The sequence below is a fragment of the Malania oleifera genome, chromosome 11 (genome assembly GCF_029873635.1).
Source record: "Malania oleifera isolate guangnan ecotype guangnan chromosome 11, ASM2987363v1, whole genome shotgun sequence".
Lineage (NCBI taxonomy): Eukaryota > Viridiplantae > Streptophyta > Magnoliopsida > Santalales > Ximeniaceae > Malania > Malania oleifera.
The window spans coordinates 68,732,913-68,753,578 of NC_080427.1; the positions used below are offsets into that span (position 1 = coordinate 68,732,913).

Consider the following 20,666-nt stretch of genomic DNA (forward strand, 5'->3'; position numbering starts at 1 on the left):
TTTATCTACCTCAAAGGCATAACATATTGTCGCGTCAAGAACTGCAACACATGCAGTTTGGTTAAGATGGATGCTTGATTTTTTGTACCAACAAAGATTTTTTGTGATAATTAATTAGCGATTGCTTTATCTAGAAACTCATTTTCTCATGAAAGAAGCAAACACATTGATATTAAGTTTCACTACATCAAGGAGCTAGTGAAAAGCAACGAGATTGTCCTTGAATTTTACAAAATCTGAAGATCATGTGGCATATTTCCTCACGAAACTATTGAAGTCAAAATTATTATTAAGGTTGAATAAGATGCTAGACATGGTGTCTATGAACGAGCTTGGTTTAAGGGAGACAATGTTGGCCGTAAACCAAGCCTAGAATTGGCTTTATTTGTTAACTTATTGGTTAATTGTAGTTGGGTAATATGAGACTGCCCATACTGGATAACTGCCCTAGGTTAAAACCTAGGTATATTTACATTGATATATTGCTGCTGCAATTTTGAATACAGAGAGTAGAAAGACTGCCAAACTTGTGTCTTCTTTTTGGACTTCTTGTTTTTGTTTCTTTTTTTTGATCTTGATTAAATAATATTTCATTGAGTTTTGTTTTTCTACGGTATTTATGTCAATACCTAACGATGAACTAAATCAAATTAATTTATTTCAAAATTTTACACTTCATGTCAGAAAATAATATATTTAATCTAATTATAATGTATTAGTTCAATACACTTAATCTTAGTTATTGGATGGATTGAATTGAAATGATAGCTAAAAAAAATAAATAATTTTTTGATTGGATTTTGTAATTTGGTGTAATTTATCATCAACTTTTTAACTTTTTCCGCGCAAGAAAAGCAATAAACAGTTCCTCCCGGCTGGACCGGCCGGGCCAGTCCGTCTACAGTACAAGAGTCCAGCAAGCCACGGATTTCGTTGACTATTGACTAATGCCCAACTGCAGAACTTTTTATACTTGTCGAACCCCTGACTAAAAACAAAAGGCTGACGGACGACTACCCGACGACGAACGAACTGCAGAACCAAACGGACATTCAAAACCTTGTAGCTGATTAGCCATGTTCGCAAAGCGCCTGTTACAGAAAGCCACTCATCATCCTCAGGTATCTAACGGCTCCAATGTTCAAATTTAGAGTTTCAGTCACCCTTCATTCTTTCTTCGTTTTTTCTTGTCACAAATTGCAGGTTTTGGTTATCGAGTTGATCGCACCTTTTTTCTTTCGGCGTTTTAGAAAACTCCTACTTTTTTATGTTCTTGATGATCGAGATGATTGTGAGCTTGCATTCTTTTGTCTTACCATCTGTCTGGTACATAAGAAATCAACAAAAAGAAAATAGAAAAAGAAATAACTGACGTTTCACGTTTTCTGCTGCTATTAACTTAGCCACACAATAATGCTAACGCTCATTATTTCAAGAAAAAATGAAGTTCATAAATTTATGTATTCTTACTCACTTTTGATGAATTGAGCGAACAGGTATGCAGAGTTGCAAACACTGCAAACGGGAGAGGATAAAGGGGGGAGATTCTCTGTTGGATATGGTAAAATTGTTGACATAGGTATTTATGAAGTGGCACCAAGTGTTCATTTGCAATAAGGTCCAAGTGGGGTAATTGGAGGCTGGGCCTTGGATGAATACTTAAATGCTTAATTCAATAGGAGTTTGTGGGGGAAAAACGAAGACACATACTCACTTACCTTCCCATTTGGGATGAATGTCCTATAACTAGAGTAGGGTCGGGACTGGGAGAGTTTCTTTAAGGTGGTTACTCAATGATGGGCTTAATTGCATTGGTTATGGGCCTCTCTTGACAGTTGTGTGAGTGTGGTCTATTTGAGGGGAAGTGGGTTACTTTGTCTTCTTAGGTCGTGGCCTTTCTATAAGCTATTGGGGTGGACAATTGTTTTCCTTTGATTGGTTTGCATGGATCCCTATAGCATGCTAGAATTCCCTATATAAGTTGCCATTGATTTCCTTATTCACGAGGTTGAACTAATTGGCTGTGGTCTTGAAGCCACACCTATATCAGTCTAGATAGTTCTCTCCCATACATTTTGGTCGGAAATTGGGTAACCTCCTCCAAAACCATTTGAAACATTTTTTGAATTTATTATATTTGATGTGTGCATGACAATATATTTACATTTCCTAAAGCATCACACAAGGATGATCAAATGAATGGATAGACATGTGGAGGGTCTTAATGGAGCATGATAATTGAGTTTTTTCTTTGTTGGTTCAATATTGTTACTCTTCTTGTGCTCCTTGCTCCTAAGGTCATGCACGTGGTCTTCTAGGTATGCTGCGTCTTCTTTTCTATATCCTTTTGAAATTTTTTGGGTATATTTCATTATGTCTTGCCATTTTGTTGTAGTTTGCAGGATCAATTTAAGTGTTTTTTTCCAAGCTTAATGAGCAGATGGCCTCCATATAGGCCATCATGGAGAAGATAAGGGAGATAGCTTTGTCAAGGATTGGGGTTGAGATGGTGTTGGCCCCCAAAGTTGTTGCTGAGTTTGTGGAACTCGAGCTTCGACAACACCAAAAAGATGTCAAAGTTATGAGTGCAAGGTTGGCCTTCACTAAAAAGGGAAGCAGTGGCGGAGTTCGAAGTTTTTGCAAACTACTAAAAGGAGAAGGGTGAGCACTAAAGCCTTTGAGCTTCGTAAAATGGTGGTATCCAAGATGTTGCAAGACGCCGAAGTGATGTTGGTGAATGTAAGCAACTTGGAACCTACACTGTGGATTTGAAGAATGATCATGTTGTAGTAGATAGCTTACTCCCTATTTTAGTCATTTCGGAGTCTTTTAAGGAAAGATTGTTTAGGGCATCATGCATGCCTATGATTGCATCTTGTGCACATGGATGGCTAACACGTAAATACTAGTGTAGATTTTATTTTTTGAGTAGGATAATGCCTTTGTGAAAACAAGTAGTATGACTTCTCGATCATATTGATGTAGTCATACTGATACTTCCTAGTGCTAGTCTGTAGAGTTAAAATAGTGTAAAAAGCTCTTTAAATGAGGGTGAATGTTCATTTGTAAAACTCACTAGCTATTGTGAATATGTTTAGCCTATTTGACTCCCTCGCTAAACACATATTGTCTATGGAGGTGTCATTAATGAATTATGTTGCTTTATGGTTTACTATGTGACCCTTATTTATATTAATGTTTGCTTATTGCTTTCATGTGCTTTGTATCGGTGGTTGTGAATTTGTTCATGTGGTGAAGCACAATTTACTTTTCATTGGCTAGTTAAGCTAATGTGCTACAACTAGTGCCTTGTGCCACACTACCCTTCATAAGTTGTGAAGTGTTCATACTGCAAAAAATGGTACCAAAGTTTGATAAATTTCTTCATAATTTGGTTGCATATGGATTGTGGGATTGTGTGAAGCATTGTTGGGAGAACCTTGTCACGAAATTGATGCTAGGAGAAATGATGCACTAGAGGCATTGGTTAAGAGTGCCAATCATGTTGTCGTAGAGATGACCCAACTTACAGAACATATTGATTTATTGAAGGGATTCAATAAACAACAGTAAGGTTCAATTGAGGAATTGATGGAAGATATTTGTGGTATGGTACAAGTGCAACAACACCAAATGGTTGAACTTACTACCAAGGTGAACCTGGTTCCATGCTCTTAGGAATTCCAATTCTATAAGGGTACAACGCTATACAGTGTTGCTTGTGATGCTAAGGATTTTGTGAACGTCTTATTTGACATGGTACAATACTTTTGTGCAATTAGGACTAACTTGGAGGAGGCAAAGGTAACCATGGCGGCAATGTACCTGATTGGTGGAGACACTAAGCTGTTGTAGCGTTCAAGTACGATAAGATTCAAAATGGTTGGTATGTAATTGATACTTGGGTAGATTTGAAGAGAGAGCTCAAGCACCAATTTTTTTTTTGAGAATGTTGAGTAGAATGCGAAAAAAAATGCTCTCCTCTTAGTGCTCACTCCTTTGGTCCTTGAGTCCTTAAGCAGGGTCTCCTCCCTTAATCATCTCTTAGCCCACCTCTATATAGTTAATCGTGTCATTTCCTTTGTTGTTACACCTTCATCAGCATTGTTCCACCTCGCCTCGAGCTGTAGCCTCTCCCATGACTTTGCACCTTCACATTCACCTCTATTAAAGGTTATTTTAGTATTATTATTGTGTTAGTATGTTAATTAGTGAAAGTTAGTAAGGTATCATGGTCATTAGAATGTATTTGATTTGTATTATAAACAGAGGGAGAGACCTATCGTCAAGTTAGGTTATTCATTTAATCAAAATCTCAACCTAAACCCTATCACACTAAACTGTCACTAGAAAATACCTTTTGTCCTTGCCCTTCTCAAATCCACCTCCACCCTTCATTATTTCACAAAACCAGCCATATAGCCTAAAACAGAACCATCTGAAGCCTAATCCTACAATACCCCATTGCATGAAAGTGACTCATGTGCGGCCCCATGTGCCAGCAGATTGCCGGCAATCCCAACCCCAAGTGCCGGCGTGTGAGAGAGGTTTCTACCACCTTTTTCTATTTTTTCCCTCCACAATGATCTGATTCCTTCCCTAGATCATATTATCAAGCTATTGGGCATGCTTTTTGCTTAAAGATCCAACCTTTTTTCACCATACTCTTATGGTAATCTGTTAATTGTTGTTTGGTGTTAGTAAAGGCTCTTGTGTGAGTTGTTGTAGCAATGGTAGTGTTCGTAAATTGAGTTGTGACGCTACGATAATGAATATCAATTGGTAAGTGGTTCACCTCATCTATGGTTGTTTTAGTGCTTCACATCATTTGTGGTTGTCTTGATTAGTTTTGATTATTCTCCTTGTTTGATATTGGTGTGGCTACTAGTTTGTGAGTGTTGGGATGGAGTCTATGAATCCCAAAAACATCTTCCTTCATTGTTGCCACAGATAACAACTCAAAAGTTGGATGGAAAGAATTATGTTCAATGGTCTAAGGTTGTTTAGGCTTATTTAGCAGGATTATGAAAATCTGACCACTTGCTCTAATTTGATCCTTCTGATGAGAAGAGAAAAGAAGTGTGGATTAAGGAAGATGTGTTTCCTTCTTATGGAATTCGATGGAGCCGCAAATGGCATGGATGTGCATGCATATAGATTCGTGCAAGGATAATTGAAATTATGCCAAGCTTCTATACTCTAGTAACTTTACACATATGTATGGTTTATCCTAGGAGTACTTTTAGTCACAATAAGGAGACAAGAGTATTGCAGATTATTTTGGAGAGATGGAGTGTATTCATGAGGAGCTAAACGTATTCGTGACACGCAAAAGCAGAGGGAGCAAATGACAGTTCTTCGGGTTCTAGCTAGCTTGAGACCTGAGTTTGAGGCATTCCAATCCTAGATACTTAGTAGTGTAGAGTTGCCATCATTTTCCGATGTTTATTCTCACATCCTTCGTGCTTCTTTTTTGCACACATTCCCTTGCTCCTCTGGCTTTGAGAGGACAACCTTTGCCACATAGGGTAATTCTAGTTCTTTACCAAACAATCGTAGATGTTATCTAGGTGGTTCGAGTAGTCATGGTGGTAGAGATGGACAAGGTAGAGGCACTTCTCGCAAGTGCACTCATTGTGGAAGAGGTAATCATACTATGAAACAGTGTTGGGATCTCCATGGTAGACCTTCGAGTGTTGCCAATGTAGCCACCATCGACTCCACACCTTTGGAGGCAGTCATTGTAGCCACCACCGACTCCACACCTTTGGGGCCAAGTTAGGGGGGGGGGGGGGAACATACTGTATCTATGTCAGCGGAAGAGTATTCCAAGTTTTAGTAGTATTAAGCGTCACAACAATCTTCTCTTCCAATTACATATTTTGACCAAATAGGCAATCCCATAGCATGCTTGTCGTCTAGTGCTTCTCGTCCTATTCCTCGAGTTATAGACTCAACTACCACATGATCATACCACATGTATACCTAATTTCTTCTCTACTCCTTAGTATCCTGCAAATTTACCTTGTGTTACTCTTGCTGATGGATCCACTACTACTGTCAAGGGAATTGGGGCTATAAATCTGACTTCTTCTATTTCTCTTCCTTTGGTTTTGTATATTCTCAAGTTTCTTTTCAATTTGATGTTTGTTAGCAAGATTACTAAATCCATAAATTGTTTGGTAACATTCTTTCTTGAATATGTGGTTATTTAGGATTTGAAGACGAGGAAGATGATTCGCGGAGGGCATGAAGCTAGTGGGTTGTCACTTTGAGCCGCTATCTTCTTCTGTAGCTTTCACTGCTACTGCCACACCTCTCCAAATTCATTGTTGCCTTAGTCATCCTTAACTGGAAAAGTTGAAACGTCTAGTTCCTAATTTCAGTTTTGTGTCTAGTCTTGATTATGAGTCTTGTTAGTTGAGAAAGCATCATCATGTCCCTTTTACTTCCCAAGTCAATAAACAGGCTGCAACCCCTTTCATGTTAGCCCATTCTGATGTTTGGGGTTCTAGCAGAGTTGTGTCCATGTTGGGTTTTCGGTACTTTGTAACCTTTGTGGATGATTATTCAAGGATGACCCAACTATATTCAATAAAAGATTGTTTTGAGTTATTTCATATATTTTATGCCTTTTGTTCTGAATAAAGACTCAATTTGGTTTGCCAGTTTGAATACTTTGGAGTGATATTGTTCACCCATCATCCTGTGCTCACACTCCTCAACAAAAAGGGGTTGTAGAGAGGAAAAATAGACATATCCTTGAAATCACTTGCACCTTATTTTATCAAATGCATCTACCTAAAGTGTTTTGGAGTGATGTTGTACTTGCTGCTTGCTATCTAATCAACATGATGCCATCCTCTATTCTTAGGGATAAAATTCACTACTCCATTATCTTTCCTAATTCACCTTTATTTTCCCTCCCTCCTCGTATATTTGTGTGTATGTCCTTCGTTCATCAACTAATTCCTGGGGTGGATAAATTGGATCCTCGTGCTAGAAAATCTATCTTTTTAGGTTACTCATATACTCAAAAGGGATATTGTTTTTATGTTCTTATGCTGCATCACTTCTTTGTTTTTGTAGATATTACCTTCTTTGATTCTATGCCTTACTACACCTAGTCCCTGAGTGCTTCTAATCTCAACGAGTCTCTTCCTTTGTCTAATCTTCCAAATTCTAGTTTGCTATCCTTGCTCAATCATCCATCTGTGTTTCCATGTAGTTCGAGTCCTCATCATCTTGATTATCCTAATTTGCAGGTGTATTCATGACAGTGGCTCTAAGGAAGAGAGTTCCCTCCAGCTTCTACCATCACATCTTTGGTTTACTCGTCAGATGATCATATTTCCCATGATGTTGATCTTTCCATTTCTGTCTGGTAACGTGAACACCCATGTACCCAAGACCCCATTTCCAACAATGTTTGCTATGACTTCTTATCACCCTACTATTATTGTTTTGTTACTGAACTATCATTTGCTGCCCTTCCTAAATCCGTTTCAGAAGCCTTAGCCCACTTTGGGCAGAGGAATACCATGGTTGACAGGACGATGGTACCTGGGACTTGGTATCTCTTCCTCATGACAAGTCTGTGGTTGGTTGTCATTGGGTATACACTCAATTCTGATGGTTTTGTGGCTTGTTTGAAGGCACGTCTTAGTGCGAAGGGGTATACTTAGGCAAATGGTTTGGATTATTTTGACACTTTTTCTCCAGTTGCCAAACTTACATCAGTACATCTATTCATCTCTTTGGATACTACTTATCACTAGCCTCTGCATTAGTTAGATGTGAAGAATGCCTTCTTGCATGGTGATCTAGAGGAGGAGGTCTGTATGGAGCAACCACTTGGGTTTGTTGCTCAGGGGGAGTTAGGCTTATTGTGTCGGCTCAAGAAGGTACGATATGTTTTAAAGTAGTCTCCCAGAGCACGGTTTGGTTGATTTAGTGTTTAAATACTTGAGTTTGGTCTTTGACGGTGTGCAGTGGATCACTCTGTGTTTTATCATCATACTTCATCAAGTAGGATCCTCTTCGTTGTGTATGTGGATAATATTGTTATTACAGGTGATGATGATAAATGCTTTCAAAGTATCAAACTTTTTCTATATACTAAGATTCAAACCAAAGATATGGGACCGTTGAAATACGTCTTGGGTATAGAAGTATCTAGATCTTGTACGAGAACTGTTTTGTTATAGAGGAAGTATGTTTTGATCTGTTAGATGAAATTTGATTATTGGGATCCAATCCGATTGATATACCCATGGATCCTAACAGCAAGTTATTTCCGGATATGGGTGATTTGTTGCCTAATCCTAGAGGATACTAGAGACTTGTTGGAAAGTTAAATTATCTCATGGTCACTTGACTGGACATATCCTTTGCAATAAGTGTTGCATGTCAATTTCTAGATTCTTCGAGGATAAGTCACTAGGATGCAGTAATTCGCATATTGAGATATCTCAAAGGTGCACTTTGGAGAGGTCTTTTACATTGAGATTGAGGTCACACGTATATTCAAGAATATAAAGATGCAAATTGGGCCGAGTCGCCTTCCGACCGAAGATCTACAACCGGGTACACTATATTTTGGTTGGTGGTAATTTGGTTTCTTGGAAGAATAAGAAACAAACTGTGGTTGTTAGGTCAAGTGCTGAATCAGAGTATAGAGCTATGGTTCACACTACTTGTGAACTTGTTTGGTTGAAGAACATGTTGGAAGAATTGGGTTTTCCACATTCTCAGCCTATGGAGTTGATGTGTGATGATCAAGTTGCTCTTCATATCGCCTCAAACCTGGTCTTTCTTGAGTGAACAAAACACATTGAAGTTGATTGCCATTTTGTTCGGGAGAAACTTGTGCAGTAGCTCATTACTACCACTTATGTGAAGTCTGACATGCAACTTGCTGATTTGTTTTTCAAAGCTTTGGGGGGGGGGGGTGCTCGTGTTAAATTTATTTGTAGGAGCATATGATATTCATGCTCTAGCTTGAGGAGTGTTAAAGGTTATTTTAGTCTTTTAGTATTATTATCAAGTATATTAGTATGTTAATTAGTAAGAGTTAATGAGGGTATTATGGTCATTAGAATGTATTTGATTTGTATTATAAATAGAGGGAGAGACCTATCTTCAAGTTAGGTCATTCATTCAATCAAAATTTCAACAACCTACATCCGCATCGAACAACCCTTGTCTCCTGCTCTTGCATCACACAACACTCAGCCTTTTTTGGCTCTTCCTCTGTGTCACTGGGAGATGATTGAAATCTTTGTAGCCTAAAACTGATTGCGAGAACATAACGGTGGTCTCGACTCCATTCCTGACCTACACCTAGGTCTCAATTTGAATCTTCCTTTCACATTAGCCAATGACTTGAAGCTCCAAATTCATCAACCAGTGGGTTGCCCTTTCTAATCCTGTGATGACTTAATATCTTAACCCTTTTTCCCTTTCAGCGATACCCTACTGCAGAATTGAAGTTTCAACAGCATCTGATCCTTTTCTGCTGTTAATTGTGTATCTTATAGGCAAGTCCTCCTTGGCTGTTAATCACACAAAAACACTGCCCCTGGTTTCTGTCAAATTTTCTGCTTCCCTTGCTTTTACCTTTTGCACCCTTCAGGCAAACTTGAGGTTTGGGGACTAGGGATGGTTGAGTCATCCTCTGTTAAAATTGAGAGGAAGGCGTTCAGCTTGACTCGGTTAGACTCTTCAACTCAAATCACGGAATTGGCTGGATATTTCTTACATTGTGCTGAAGATAGAAGAAGATTTTCTTTGGGTGTCGAAGATGATGGGGGTTCTCTGCTAAGGGCTGGGAGGAGTAAATGCGAGTAGAGGATCTCATTTCTCCACAGGGAATGGTAGGGCAATCCGTTTCAGGCCTCCTGCTAATGAGAGGGGTAATTTTATCCTGCTAGAGAAGGAGAGTGGTGGAGGGAGGTGGTTGGACATTAGGATTCCAGAAGAGGAAAAGCGTAGGGGCTGGAATTTGTTTCTTGCTGCATTGCTGGAGTTATCGAAGGAGAACAAAACTGAAGCAGACAGTATCAAGGGGAGCCCTAGATGTCTAGATTGTGGATTGAGAAATATACATAAGGATAGGGATACAGACAGGCTGTTGGATAATTATACGGCAAAACCCTCTTACGCAGACATTGTTAAGGCTGTTCCGGCGAAGAAGGAGCCCAAGGAAGTAAGTGCTGTAGTCCAGGATCACAGGGATTCAGAGGTACTATCTACTAATTCAGTCCCTTTAATTGAGAGCGTCACAGCTGTGGTTGGTGATGTTCAAAATCTATAAAGAAGAATGGGTTTAAAGGGCTGACTTTGAGTGGGTCTAATACACAGAGGATCAAGTCAGATGGGCTTAATAAGCCAAAATTAATGTGGGTTGAGAAAAGGAGGGCTCTTCCCCTCATTGGGACCATATGGTGTGATTCAGCTGTCAACATGAAGCACACCAGATCTGAAGCTGGAGAGATAGACAAGCAAGGTCATGATAGGATAATTTGTTTGGTTGGGCAGAAGGAAGTAGTAAATAATAACAAAGAGGGGTTAATTGGGAATAGCTTAGAGATTGTTGGTACCTCTAATAGTAGGGAGGAAAAGCTATATTCAGAAAAACAATCTCGGTTTGAACTGTAAGAACTCGATTGTATTTCGAATCTGCGATTTTCTCCTGAAAAATCAGTTTGAAAGGAAAATCAGATGACTAATTTTGAAGGGGAAACAGAATTTGACTCTTCGTTTGATGAAGAGGATGATTTTGAGCAGCATTTGCGAATCTGAAAGGAACTTTTTCGTGACCAGATTAGAGCGGAGTTTGATCTTGCAGAGGAGAATGGTTTAGTTCAAATTTTTGAAGGAGAGGTTTGAAATGCTGAATTAAATGGATTGGGACAGAACAAACGCAGCGGTAATGCCTCAGCAAATGGAGCTAGTGCACCAACACTGGAATCCTGATTGCACACAGGTAAGTACAGATTGTGTTAATCACTGTTCAGACCACTTGATTGCCTTAAATGAAAGGGGTCTTTTCCGTCCAATCCTGAGCTTGATTCTCCTCTTGGTAATAATTTGGTTGATCTTTCTTTGGATATAGGTGGGGATACTTTTGAAAAGGTATATGCTTCTTCAAGAGATCCATGTTCTTCCAAAATTAGGAATGGTATTCCCCCCCTTGCCACTCAGATTTCTCTTATTCCTAATATTTTATGCCAAAGGGAGGTTCCTTGTAGGGGAGAGGGCACTGGGCTTAGCCGTGAGGAAGGTGAGAAAGGATTACAAGACTAATAAACTCGTAGAAGATTTAGGCCTGAAACTAGTGGATCCCTTAGGGAAGGAGGTGAGGGTGGGTCTAAGTCCAAGAACCTTTGGAGAAAGAAAAAGAAAGTTCAGAAAGAATTAAAAAAATTGGTCTCTTCTATTAATTACAAGGGTGGCAAGGGTATTGGGAAGGGTGGCAAGCATGTTAAATTATGAAGATTATCAATTGGAATGTTAGAAGTTTAGGGGGAATTAGGAAAAGGAGTCTTATTAAGGAAGTGTTGTCTAAGTATTCCCTGGACATTGTGTTGTTTCAAAAAACTAAATTAGAGATGATAGATCAAGGACCATTAGGAGTATTTGGGGTGGTCGATAGAGGGAGTGAGACGTCTTACCATTTTGTGGCGCTTCAGGGGGCGTTCTTATCATGTGGGGCTCTCAGTCTATTTCTAAAGTGGATAGTTTAGTGAGTTTCTTTTCCCTTTCGGTTCTTGTCAATGTGAAAGAGAGGGGCTTGTGGTGGGTTGCCTCAGTGTATGGTCCTTCTAGCCCTACTCTCAGGAGTGCATTTTGGGATGAATTTTAATTCGTTTTTCAGTTTTGTTCTCCTAGGTGGGTAGTAGGCAGGAATTTTAACATGGTGAGATTTTTGGGGGAGAAGAAAAGGAGGGGTGGGGTTGGAGTTATTGCAAGTATGCAACATTTCGACTTGTTGATCACAAAGTGTGGCCTTAGAGATTTTCCTTTGAGCAATGCTAGCTATATTTGGTCTTTTTTTTTTTTTTTTGGGGGGGGGGGGGGGGGGGGGTAGGTGTAATGGTCTTGTGCCCAACTTTGGTGAGATATTGCCCGCTTTGGCTTATTGGCTTCATGGGTTTGTCCTATAAAAGGCGCCTCACATAATTGGAGCCCAAACCATTCTTGTAAGCCCAAGATCTCCTTAGTATACGTCTAATGTGGGACCATGACATGCTCTCCCGTCCGATTAATTACGCTTTTGTCAGAGTGGCTTATGTATCTTTGTAGGATCCACCCACATGATAGTACTCTCAGAGTGGATTTGATACTGAATGTAATGTTCTTAGGCCCAACTCTGGTGGGGTATTGTTTGCTTTGGCCCACTGGCCTCATAGGTTTTTCCTATAAAAGCCACCTCACATAATTGGAGCCCAAACCATCCTTATAAGCTTAAGTTCTCCCTAGTGCACATCCAATATGGGACTGTGACATTAGGGCAGTGGCTAGTAGAGTGGATGGGTTCCTCTTTTGTGGTGATTAGGAGGATGAATTCTCTAACCTCTCCCAAACTATTCTTCCGAGGGCGACATTTGATCACTTCCTCGTTATGCTGGAATCTAATAGAGTAGCATGGGTCCCACTCCTTTTAGGTTTGAGAATGTGTGGTTAGATCATGCTTTGTTTAAGCCATTAGAAAGAAGTGCTTGGGGTGAAGACATTTGGAGGGGTTGGGAAGGCTTTAGGTTTACGAGGAAGTTAAAACAAGGAAAAGCTAAAAGCTTGGAATAAGGAGGTGTTTGGTGATGTAGTATTAGGAAATCTAGAATCTTGGATGGGTTGGAATCTTTGGATAAAAAAGAAGAGGTGATTAATCTCTCGAAGAATGAGGAGGCTAGAAGGATCTCTTTAAAAAATGAGCAAGAAGAGGTGATCTTTAAGGAAATGAGAAGTTGGAGGCAAAAAGCTAAATTCAAATGAGTCAAAGAAGGTGATTGTAACTGGTCTCTTTCATAGGCTTGCTAAAAGGTAAGATGGGGGAAAACTTGACTGGGGAGTTGGAGGTTGAGAGAGGAGTTAGGGACTATTATTAACAATCCTAATAGATTGCTTCTAGGATCTCTAATTTTTTTAAGAATCTATTCTAAGGAGGAGGCTTAGAGACTGATGGTCGAGGGGTTAAGAGTGGAATCCCATCTCTAGAGACCAGATGCTTTGGTTAGAGAGATTGTTTGAGGAGGAGGAGGTGAGGGGGGTAGCTTTTGGGATGGAAAGGGTTAAGGCTCCAGGTCTAGATGGTTTTAATTTGGCTTTCAAATAGGAATGCTGTAATATTATTAAGGAGAGTTGTTTAAATTTTTTATTGATTTTTATAGGAACAAGAGGTTGCGTAAGAGCATTAATTCTAATTTTATTATCTTCGTGTCGAAGAAATCTAAATCCATTAAGGTAAAGGACTTCAGACCTATTATCTAGTCTGTAGTATCTATAAGGTAATCACCTAAGTTCTAGCTAAGTTGGGGGTGGGGAGTAGACAAATTGTGGATGCTATAGCATTGGCTAATGAGCATGGTCTTAAATTTCCATGAAATTGTCAAAAATTTGGTCGAAATTTCCGATTTCGTCATCCTCAAAATCGAATTGGCTATCGATTTTCGTCTTGCATAATTTTCATCGAAATCTCTATGAATCATCTGAAATTTATTGAAATCTCGTAATTTTAGCAAGACTTGTCGAAATTTTAACTATACAATGAAATTTCATCAGAATTCAAATGAGAGATTTAGAGTGAAGTGAAATTTCTCTTTTAATTTATTTTATTGAAGCAAAAGATAATTACAAGTGCTTTTGAAATTATATGAAAAAATTAACTTACAGTAACATTTTATTTAACTTTTCGTGTCTAAATTATCATTATTTGTATAATAAATAATATTTAAATGATTTATGAATTTCGTCTGTATTAACTGAATATGTTTAATGTACATTATCTCACAAATATGTTTGATACACATACTATTTTACAACTTTTCCACCACATACAAAACATAGATGTATTTAATTTGTTATATATTAGTCCTAAAACTTATATTATTATGTTTGTTAACCATTTCTAAAGTTTCACAAAGAATTGCATGCTTTACTACTAATTTTCGTTATTTTTTTCAAATCGAAATTGAAATTGACATCGAAATTGAAATTTCCGTACTTTTGGAGCTTCGAAATTTGAGTCGAAATTGAAATTTAAGACCTTGCTAATGAGGTAGTGCAAGATATTCTTAGGAGGTAAAGAAGTGGTTTTATTTTCAAATTGAATTTTGAGAAGGCCTATGGTAGAATTAGTTGGTGGTTTCTAGATAAATTTTTTGTGAGAAAGGGTTTTGGTGATCATTGGTGCAGGTAGATAGGGGGTTGTTTATCTAAATTGTGTTCCTCAGTAGTAGTGAATAGGGGACCTAAGTCCTAGTTCAGGGGTTTGAGAGGCATTAGACAGGGGATTCTCTTTCCCCATTTCTATTCGTCCTGGTAACCGATGTGTCGAGCAAGATGGTGGATAGGGCTGTGGGCCTGTGGCTAAGGGGTTGGTGAAAGGTTGGAAGTGGGGACAGAGGGAGTTGCGGTCTCTCATCTTCAATTAGCAGATGATGCCATTTTATTGTTAGAAGATCAAGACGAACATAAAAGGGAAGGAGATAAATCGTGGATGCTATGTCAGTGGCCAATGAGGTAGTGCAAGATATTCGTAGGAGGAAAAGGAGTGGTTTTATTTTCAAATTGGATTTTGAGAAGGCCTATGGTAGAATTAGTTGGAGTTTTATGGATAAAATTTTTGTGAGAAAGGGTTTTGGTGAGCATTGGCGCAGGTGGATAGGGGGTTGTTTGTCTAATGTTTTGTCCTCGGTAATAGTGAATGTGGAACCCAAGTCCTGGTTCAAGGCTTCGAGAGGCATTGGACAGGGGGATCCTCTTTCCCCTTTTCTATTCATCCTGGTAACTGATGTGTTGAGCAAGATGGTGGATAGGGTTGTGGCTAGGGGGTTGGTGAAAGGGTTGGAAGTGGGGAGAGATGGAGTTGTGGTCTCTCATCTTTAGTTAGCAGATGATGCCATTTTCTTGTTAGAAGATCATGACCCTTCTTTTGACTGTTTTGTTTATCCTCAATGTTTTTGAGAGAATTTCGGAGCTTAAAATCAATATGGGAAAAAGTTAGGGAGCAGTCTTCTGTTATGGGGTGTGGTATATTAGAGTGGTCTTTGACTTATCTAGGGGTCTCGGGAGCAATCCTAGATGTGCGTTTTGGAATCCGGTATTGGAGAGAGTTGCTAAAAGGCTTGACAGTTGGAAGGGGGCTCTCTTTTCCTTAGGGGGTAGAATCAACCCCAGGTCCCCATCCAGGTCCACTTATCTAGTATCACGGTATATTACTTCTCTTTTTTTAGAATGCCAGTGGGGATCGCTAAGAAGATTGAGAAAATCATTAGGGATTTCTTGTGGTCTGGGGTACGGGGTTTTAGGGATCATTTAGTAAGATGGGATGAGTTTTGTAGGTATAAATTTAAGGGAGGGCTAGGTCTTGGAAATTGTGTTTAGAAACATCTCCCTTTGGTTATGATGTTTTCCCTCAGATTCAATCACTTTGACGTAAAGTGATTAGAAGCAAGTATGGGGTGGGTGAGGAGCTCCAAGGTCACGGTGCATTTAAGACTGATGGTGGCACATGTGGCCAATTTGGAGAGAGTGTTTTCCTTGGAGTTATCTGACCTTGGTATGTGGTGTATCTCGAATCACTAGTCTGCGTCCTAGCTGATTTCCTTCGTTTTCAAGCAGTACTCCATACTTTTTCATTATTGACTCTCGTGCTTCAAACTTCCTGACCGCCTAATTGACAAGAAGTAGCTAGTCGCAGGAAGTCCTTAAATGAGTTGTCCCCATGGTCTTAGATTGTAGCCTTCCTACATTCAAGCTGTTCAGGTGGACAGTTCTCCTCTGTTTGGGCCTTGTGGATCACTTCTAGCATGCCAAATACACCCCCCCTCTGGGCGGCCTAACCACCAAAAGAAAAAAAAAACTGCATACCTGTTGGGATAAAGCTTACTATCAACTGTGGCACTAAATCCTACAGATATTCACATTCTGCTTCTTCTTCTTGTTGTTTCTTTATTTTATTTTATAAAGGAAATCAAGGTTAGAAAATGAGATGAGGTTATGGGCTAGGGCATTTTATTTAAATATTGCTGCGGCATTTGATTCAAAACATTTTTGTTTTGGCTGGAATGATGCCAGATGTGGCCTGGCATTTTAACCTTCACATTCTTGGATGTATTATATTTGATGTTTCTTGATTAACGAGGTGTTATGGACTGTTTCTGGTTTGGTTTTGAGCAAGAGATTGTTCTATACCTGTGTTTAATTTATCACTCCTCTGTACCATTAGTTCACCTTACATTTTTTTTCAGCATGGATGGAAACATTTTTATGTAGATGGAGAAGTTTTGCACAATTATTTGTATGCTTTCCATGTGTCTTGATTTATTAATATAAAATGTTTCAATATTTTATTTATTCAGCATAATGTGCAACATGACAATGGGACATCAAGTGAGTTGAATCTGCAAGTTGCTGTCCATTATGGTATCCCAGCTACTGCGTCAATTCTTGCTTTTGACCCCATTCAAGGTCTCTTGGCTATTGGAACACTGTGAGTGGAGATCTTCTTCCTCTTCTACTGTTGTCTACTGCTGTGTCTGTTGCTGATAATTTTGATAGAAATGTAAGCTAGAGTAGCATTTAGCCTTTGCATTAAGGAGCAAATAGTATATGTACTTATAATGCATTAATGCTACACAGTCAGCTGCCTATGCATCTATTCTTTGATAAAGAATTTATTAAAAAGCATAATCGTTTGTCCATCTTTGCATGGTGTAATATTCTGATGATATAAAGATTTCTTGAGTTCTATTGGATCCGGAGCAAATTGATTATGCATAAGTAGGTGTTGGGATGTCTTTGCATTTCCTTTGCTAGAGAATATTGCGCACAATTGGCAATTCCAAAACTTAGTCAACCACATTTCATTCAATTTGCAACAGCATCAGCTCAAGGCTAGGCTGCTCTTGTCAGTCCAGAATTCCTTCTTTGGTCTAAGAACACAAGCATCATCATCTAGTCATTTTCGATTTTGTCAACTTTGCTGTTAAAGCCAAATACACATTGTTGGTCCACAACCTAACAACTTAAGTTTTTAGGATAAGTGGTAATCTAACACGGTATCAGAGCAATGGTTTCCAGGAATTCCTGTGTTCTACTGTTGTTGCCCATGTTTATTTCCTGGTGGTTAAAAATTGTTTTGTTCCATATAATGGGCATTATTTATCACTCCATGTGCAATTGAGCTGCTGTGCAGGGGAGTGTTACAGTTTGTATACCTTGTTGGCCTACAACTTAGCAGCTTAAGCTTTTAGGTAAAGCGGTAATCTAACAATTGCTATAATGCCATCATTTGAGCCCATTTTTCAGTTTGGCCTATCAATCAACTTATCCGAAGCTATAATCAATCCCATTAGCTTTCTTTGTCGACAACTTGTCAATTTAGTGCCCTACCTATGCAAGTAGACACTTCTCAGTAGAAAAGTTATTGATATTGTCAAATTGGTCATCTAAGGCTTGAATTCCCTTTGAAGTGGTCAGAATGTCTTAAAGTTTTTCATTAATTGTTTTTAAAATCTTGTTATCCTGATCAAAGCATGCTTTTAAGTGAGTTGGTTCTGGCCATTTATATCCACCTATTTTATTTATTGTTGTCGGATTTTGTGTTTCTTTTGGCTTAAATATTGGCTATGTGTGTACTTTTGGAGTTTGGGGAAAAATTGTTTCCATCTTATCAATGCTTTCTTCTATTCTATCTATTTGTTCACCTATAGTTGTAAGGTATTCATTTGCAAAATTATTTTGTTTAATTATTGTGTCACACTGACTTTGGGTTGCTGGTTGGTGAGGATTTTTTATTTTTGCTTTGGCAAATGTCAATACTTCTATCTCATTTTCGTTGTGTTGAAATTGAATTTTGCCTTTTGGAGGATGATTTCCCACAAATGTTTTTGTCGCTGTTCTGTAGATCCTTCCTTTTCTATCAATTGGGTCACAATTTTTTTTCCTATTACAAAACCAATCAAAGAAATATATATTTCTTCCTTGTTTCTCCATTTCACTTATCCTTCAATTTTTTCTTCTGAGAATTTTTCAAAAAATTGTTCTCTTAAGCTTTTATTTTTATTTGAAAAGAATTCTTTGTTTAATTTTTCCTTATTTATTTGGAATGGTTTTGTTTTGGTTATAACATTAATTTCGGAAACACTAGATTGAGATGGGTAGAAACTATTTTTTTTTGATTTATTATCTTCATAAATTGGTTGGGCAATTTGGTCTTCTATTTTTATTCCTTGAGTTTTTCTAAAATATTAATTTTTGTTGAAGATGGCCTAGACTCTTCAAATTTTGAAGTATGTTTCCTATACTGGTCAAAAGATCTTTGCCTAGAGAGGAGACTTTCTCTGGCTGTTTGAAATTCCACATTTGACTCATCATCTAAAATTATGTCATTCCTGCTAAATCTAATCCCTAAATCTCCCAAGTCATATGTAATGAATTCTTCAAAATTTCTATTTGATATAGTTTGAATTTGTGGTTTGCTTACCTTAGGTTTAGTCCATTCTCTTGGGAGATTAATTTCATTCCAATTTAGAGGTTTGGGAACTAATAAATTTGTGTGTCATATTGCTTCAAAACAAATTGTTTGTCCTAGAGGAACATATGGAGGATTAAAAAGAGAAGTGATTCCAGATGTAAGGACTCTATAGTGTATTTTATTACCTTTGAAGATTCAAGAACTGACAAAGACTTGAAGACTTCTTGTTGTCTAGCAAATGTTATTTTAATGTTAAAAACTTTGTTTAATTTTGTTTGAGTTCTGGGTCCTATTTTAAGAACCCAACATCTTCTTTTTCGGGCACAAGTTTTTCCTTCACTCACTACCACAACTCCCTTGTGGAAAAGCTGTGAAGAACGAGTGCTCAAGTTTTGTTGCAATTCTAGTTTGTTGCAATCCCAGTTCAAAGTTTGAGATTGCAACAAACTTTGAACTGGGATTGCAAAAGAACTTGAGCACTTGTTCTTCACAACTTTTCTACAAGGGAGTTGTGGTAGTGAGAGAAGGAAAAACTTGTGCCCGAGGAAGAAGATATTGGGTCCTTAAAATAGGACCCGGAACTCAAACAAAATTAAACGAAGTTTTTAAAATTAAAATAACATTTTCTAGACAACAAGAAGTCTTCAAGTCTTTGCCGATTCTTGAATCTTCAAAGGTAATAAAAAATTGTTGATGGCCGACATCTTTGTAATTGTTGGCTTCCCATCTTGTCGGCCTCCCATCAAAGGTTTCATTATAATAAAAGATTGCTGACATTTGTTTATTTAAAAACTTTGTCTTGCCATCATCGAACTTACTTTTAAAATAATTTTGCCGACATTGCATAATATTACTTTTAATATTGTCGGCACCCATTAAAAATTTGATATGGCCGATATTTTGTTGACATTGCTGACGCCGAACACACATGGATTCTGCCATATGAAAATATTGCCGACACCGAGCACGCATGCAATCTGCCATCTGGAAATATTGCCGACACCAAGCACGCATGCATTATTCTGATCATGACAAGAAGTTGAAGTCATGGTTGATGTCATCTTCAGGGGAAGCATAGTTTGCCATTGTTTTGAGGATTGCCTTGAAATCTTCCGGAGTCTTTGGCTTGGGCCAATTTTGCCTGGAGCTAAGATTTGGTGAGGAGGAATTCAGATTGCTCGGATAACTCTGGAGTCTTTGAGAAGCTCGGATTTTCTTTGAATCATTGCTTGAGAAATTCTTTAGAGAGGTGGCTAATTTTCATGCCATTCCACCATTTAATCTAAGGTTGTCTTCCGAAATAGAGGACTTGGTGTTTGCCGATAAGCTTATTTGAAAAATTATATTGTAGCATCAAAATTCAAGTAAGTTTGAAAAATTTGAAGAATAAAATTGTTTTGGAAATTCAATCCATTCTTCAGGAGGAGAGAGATTGTCGATCTAAAAGATATATGATGATCTTAATTTTGCCGGGAAAATCTCAACGGTTGGACCAAATTTGTCCCACCATTCGTGGAACCAGAAGGATACTTTGCCGGAGAAGTTCTTATCAAAATAGATAAACCAAGAGAAAGAAAAAGTTTTATTTTGAAGTAAAATTGCCTAAAATCAAGCATCACGATAATCCCAGTAATTGAAATGACTAGGACCACAGTCTTAAGAAAATTTCCTTGTCTTTAAAGGGTTTCCCCAGTCAGATGGAGATATTACTTTGTTAATTTTTAATTTTGAAAAAGCTATTTTTGCCGGATCATTTATATCAACTTGCTCAAAGATATCTTCGGATCTAGTATCAATAAGGATAAATTCATAAAATAATTGGGTTTTCTTAGGATCTTCATAGATTCTATGAAATTTGTCCTTAATATATTTTTCCGCAAATTTCATTGCATCTAAGTTTGGCTTGAAAAAAGGTTCAACAGCGAAGAAATTTTTGAAAGTATTGTTTGTTTATGTAGTGAAAGGT

General features: G+C 38.2%; 1 protein-coding gene across 1 annotated transcript in view; it reads left to right on the forward strand.

Moving 5' to 3' along the window:
* The first annotated feature begins 2,618 nt into the window (after positions 1–2,618).
* The window catches only part of LOC131143469 (uncharacterized), a 79,813-nt gene continuing 61,765 nt past the window's right edge, over positions 2,619–20,666 (forward strand). Inside the window, exons 1-2 of the mRNA XM_058091788.1 lie at positions 2,619–2,739; positions 16,584–16,714. Of these exons, the coding sequence (XP_057947771.1) occupies positions 2,692–2,739; positions 16,584–16,714 (179 nt within the window). The 5' untranslated portion in view covers positions 2,619–2,691. The remainder of the gene's footprint in view (positions 2,740–16,583; positions 16,715–20,666) is intronic.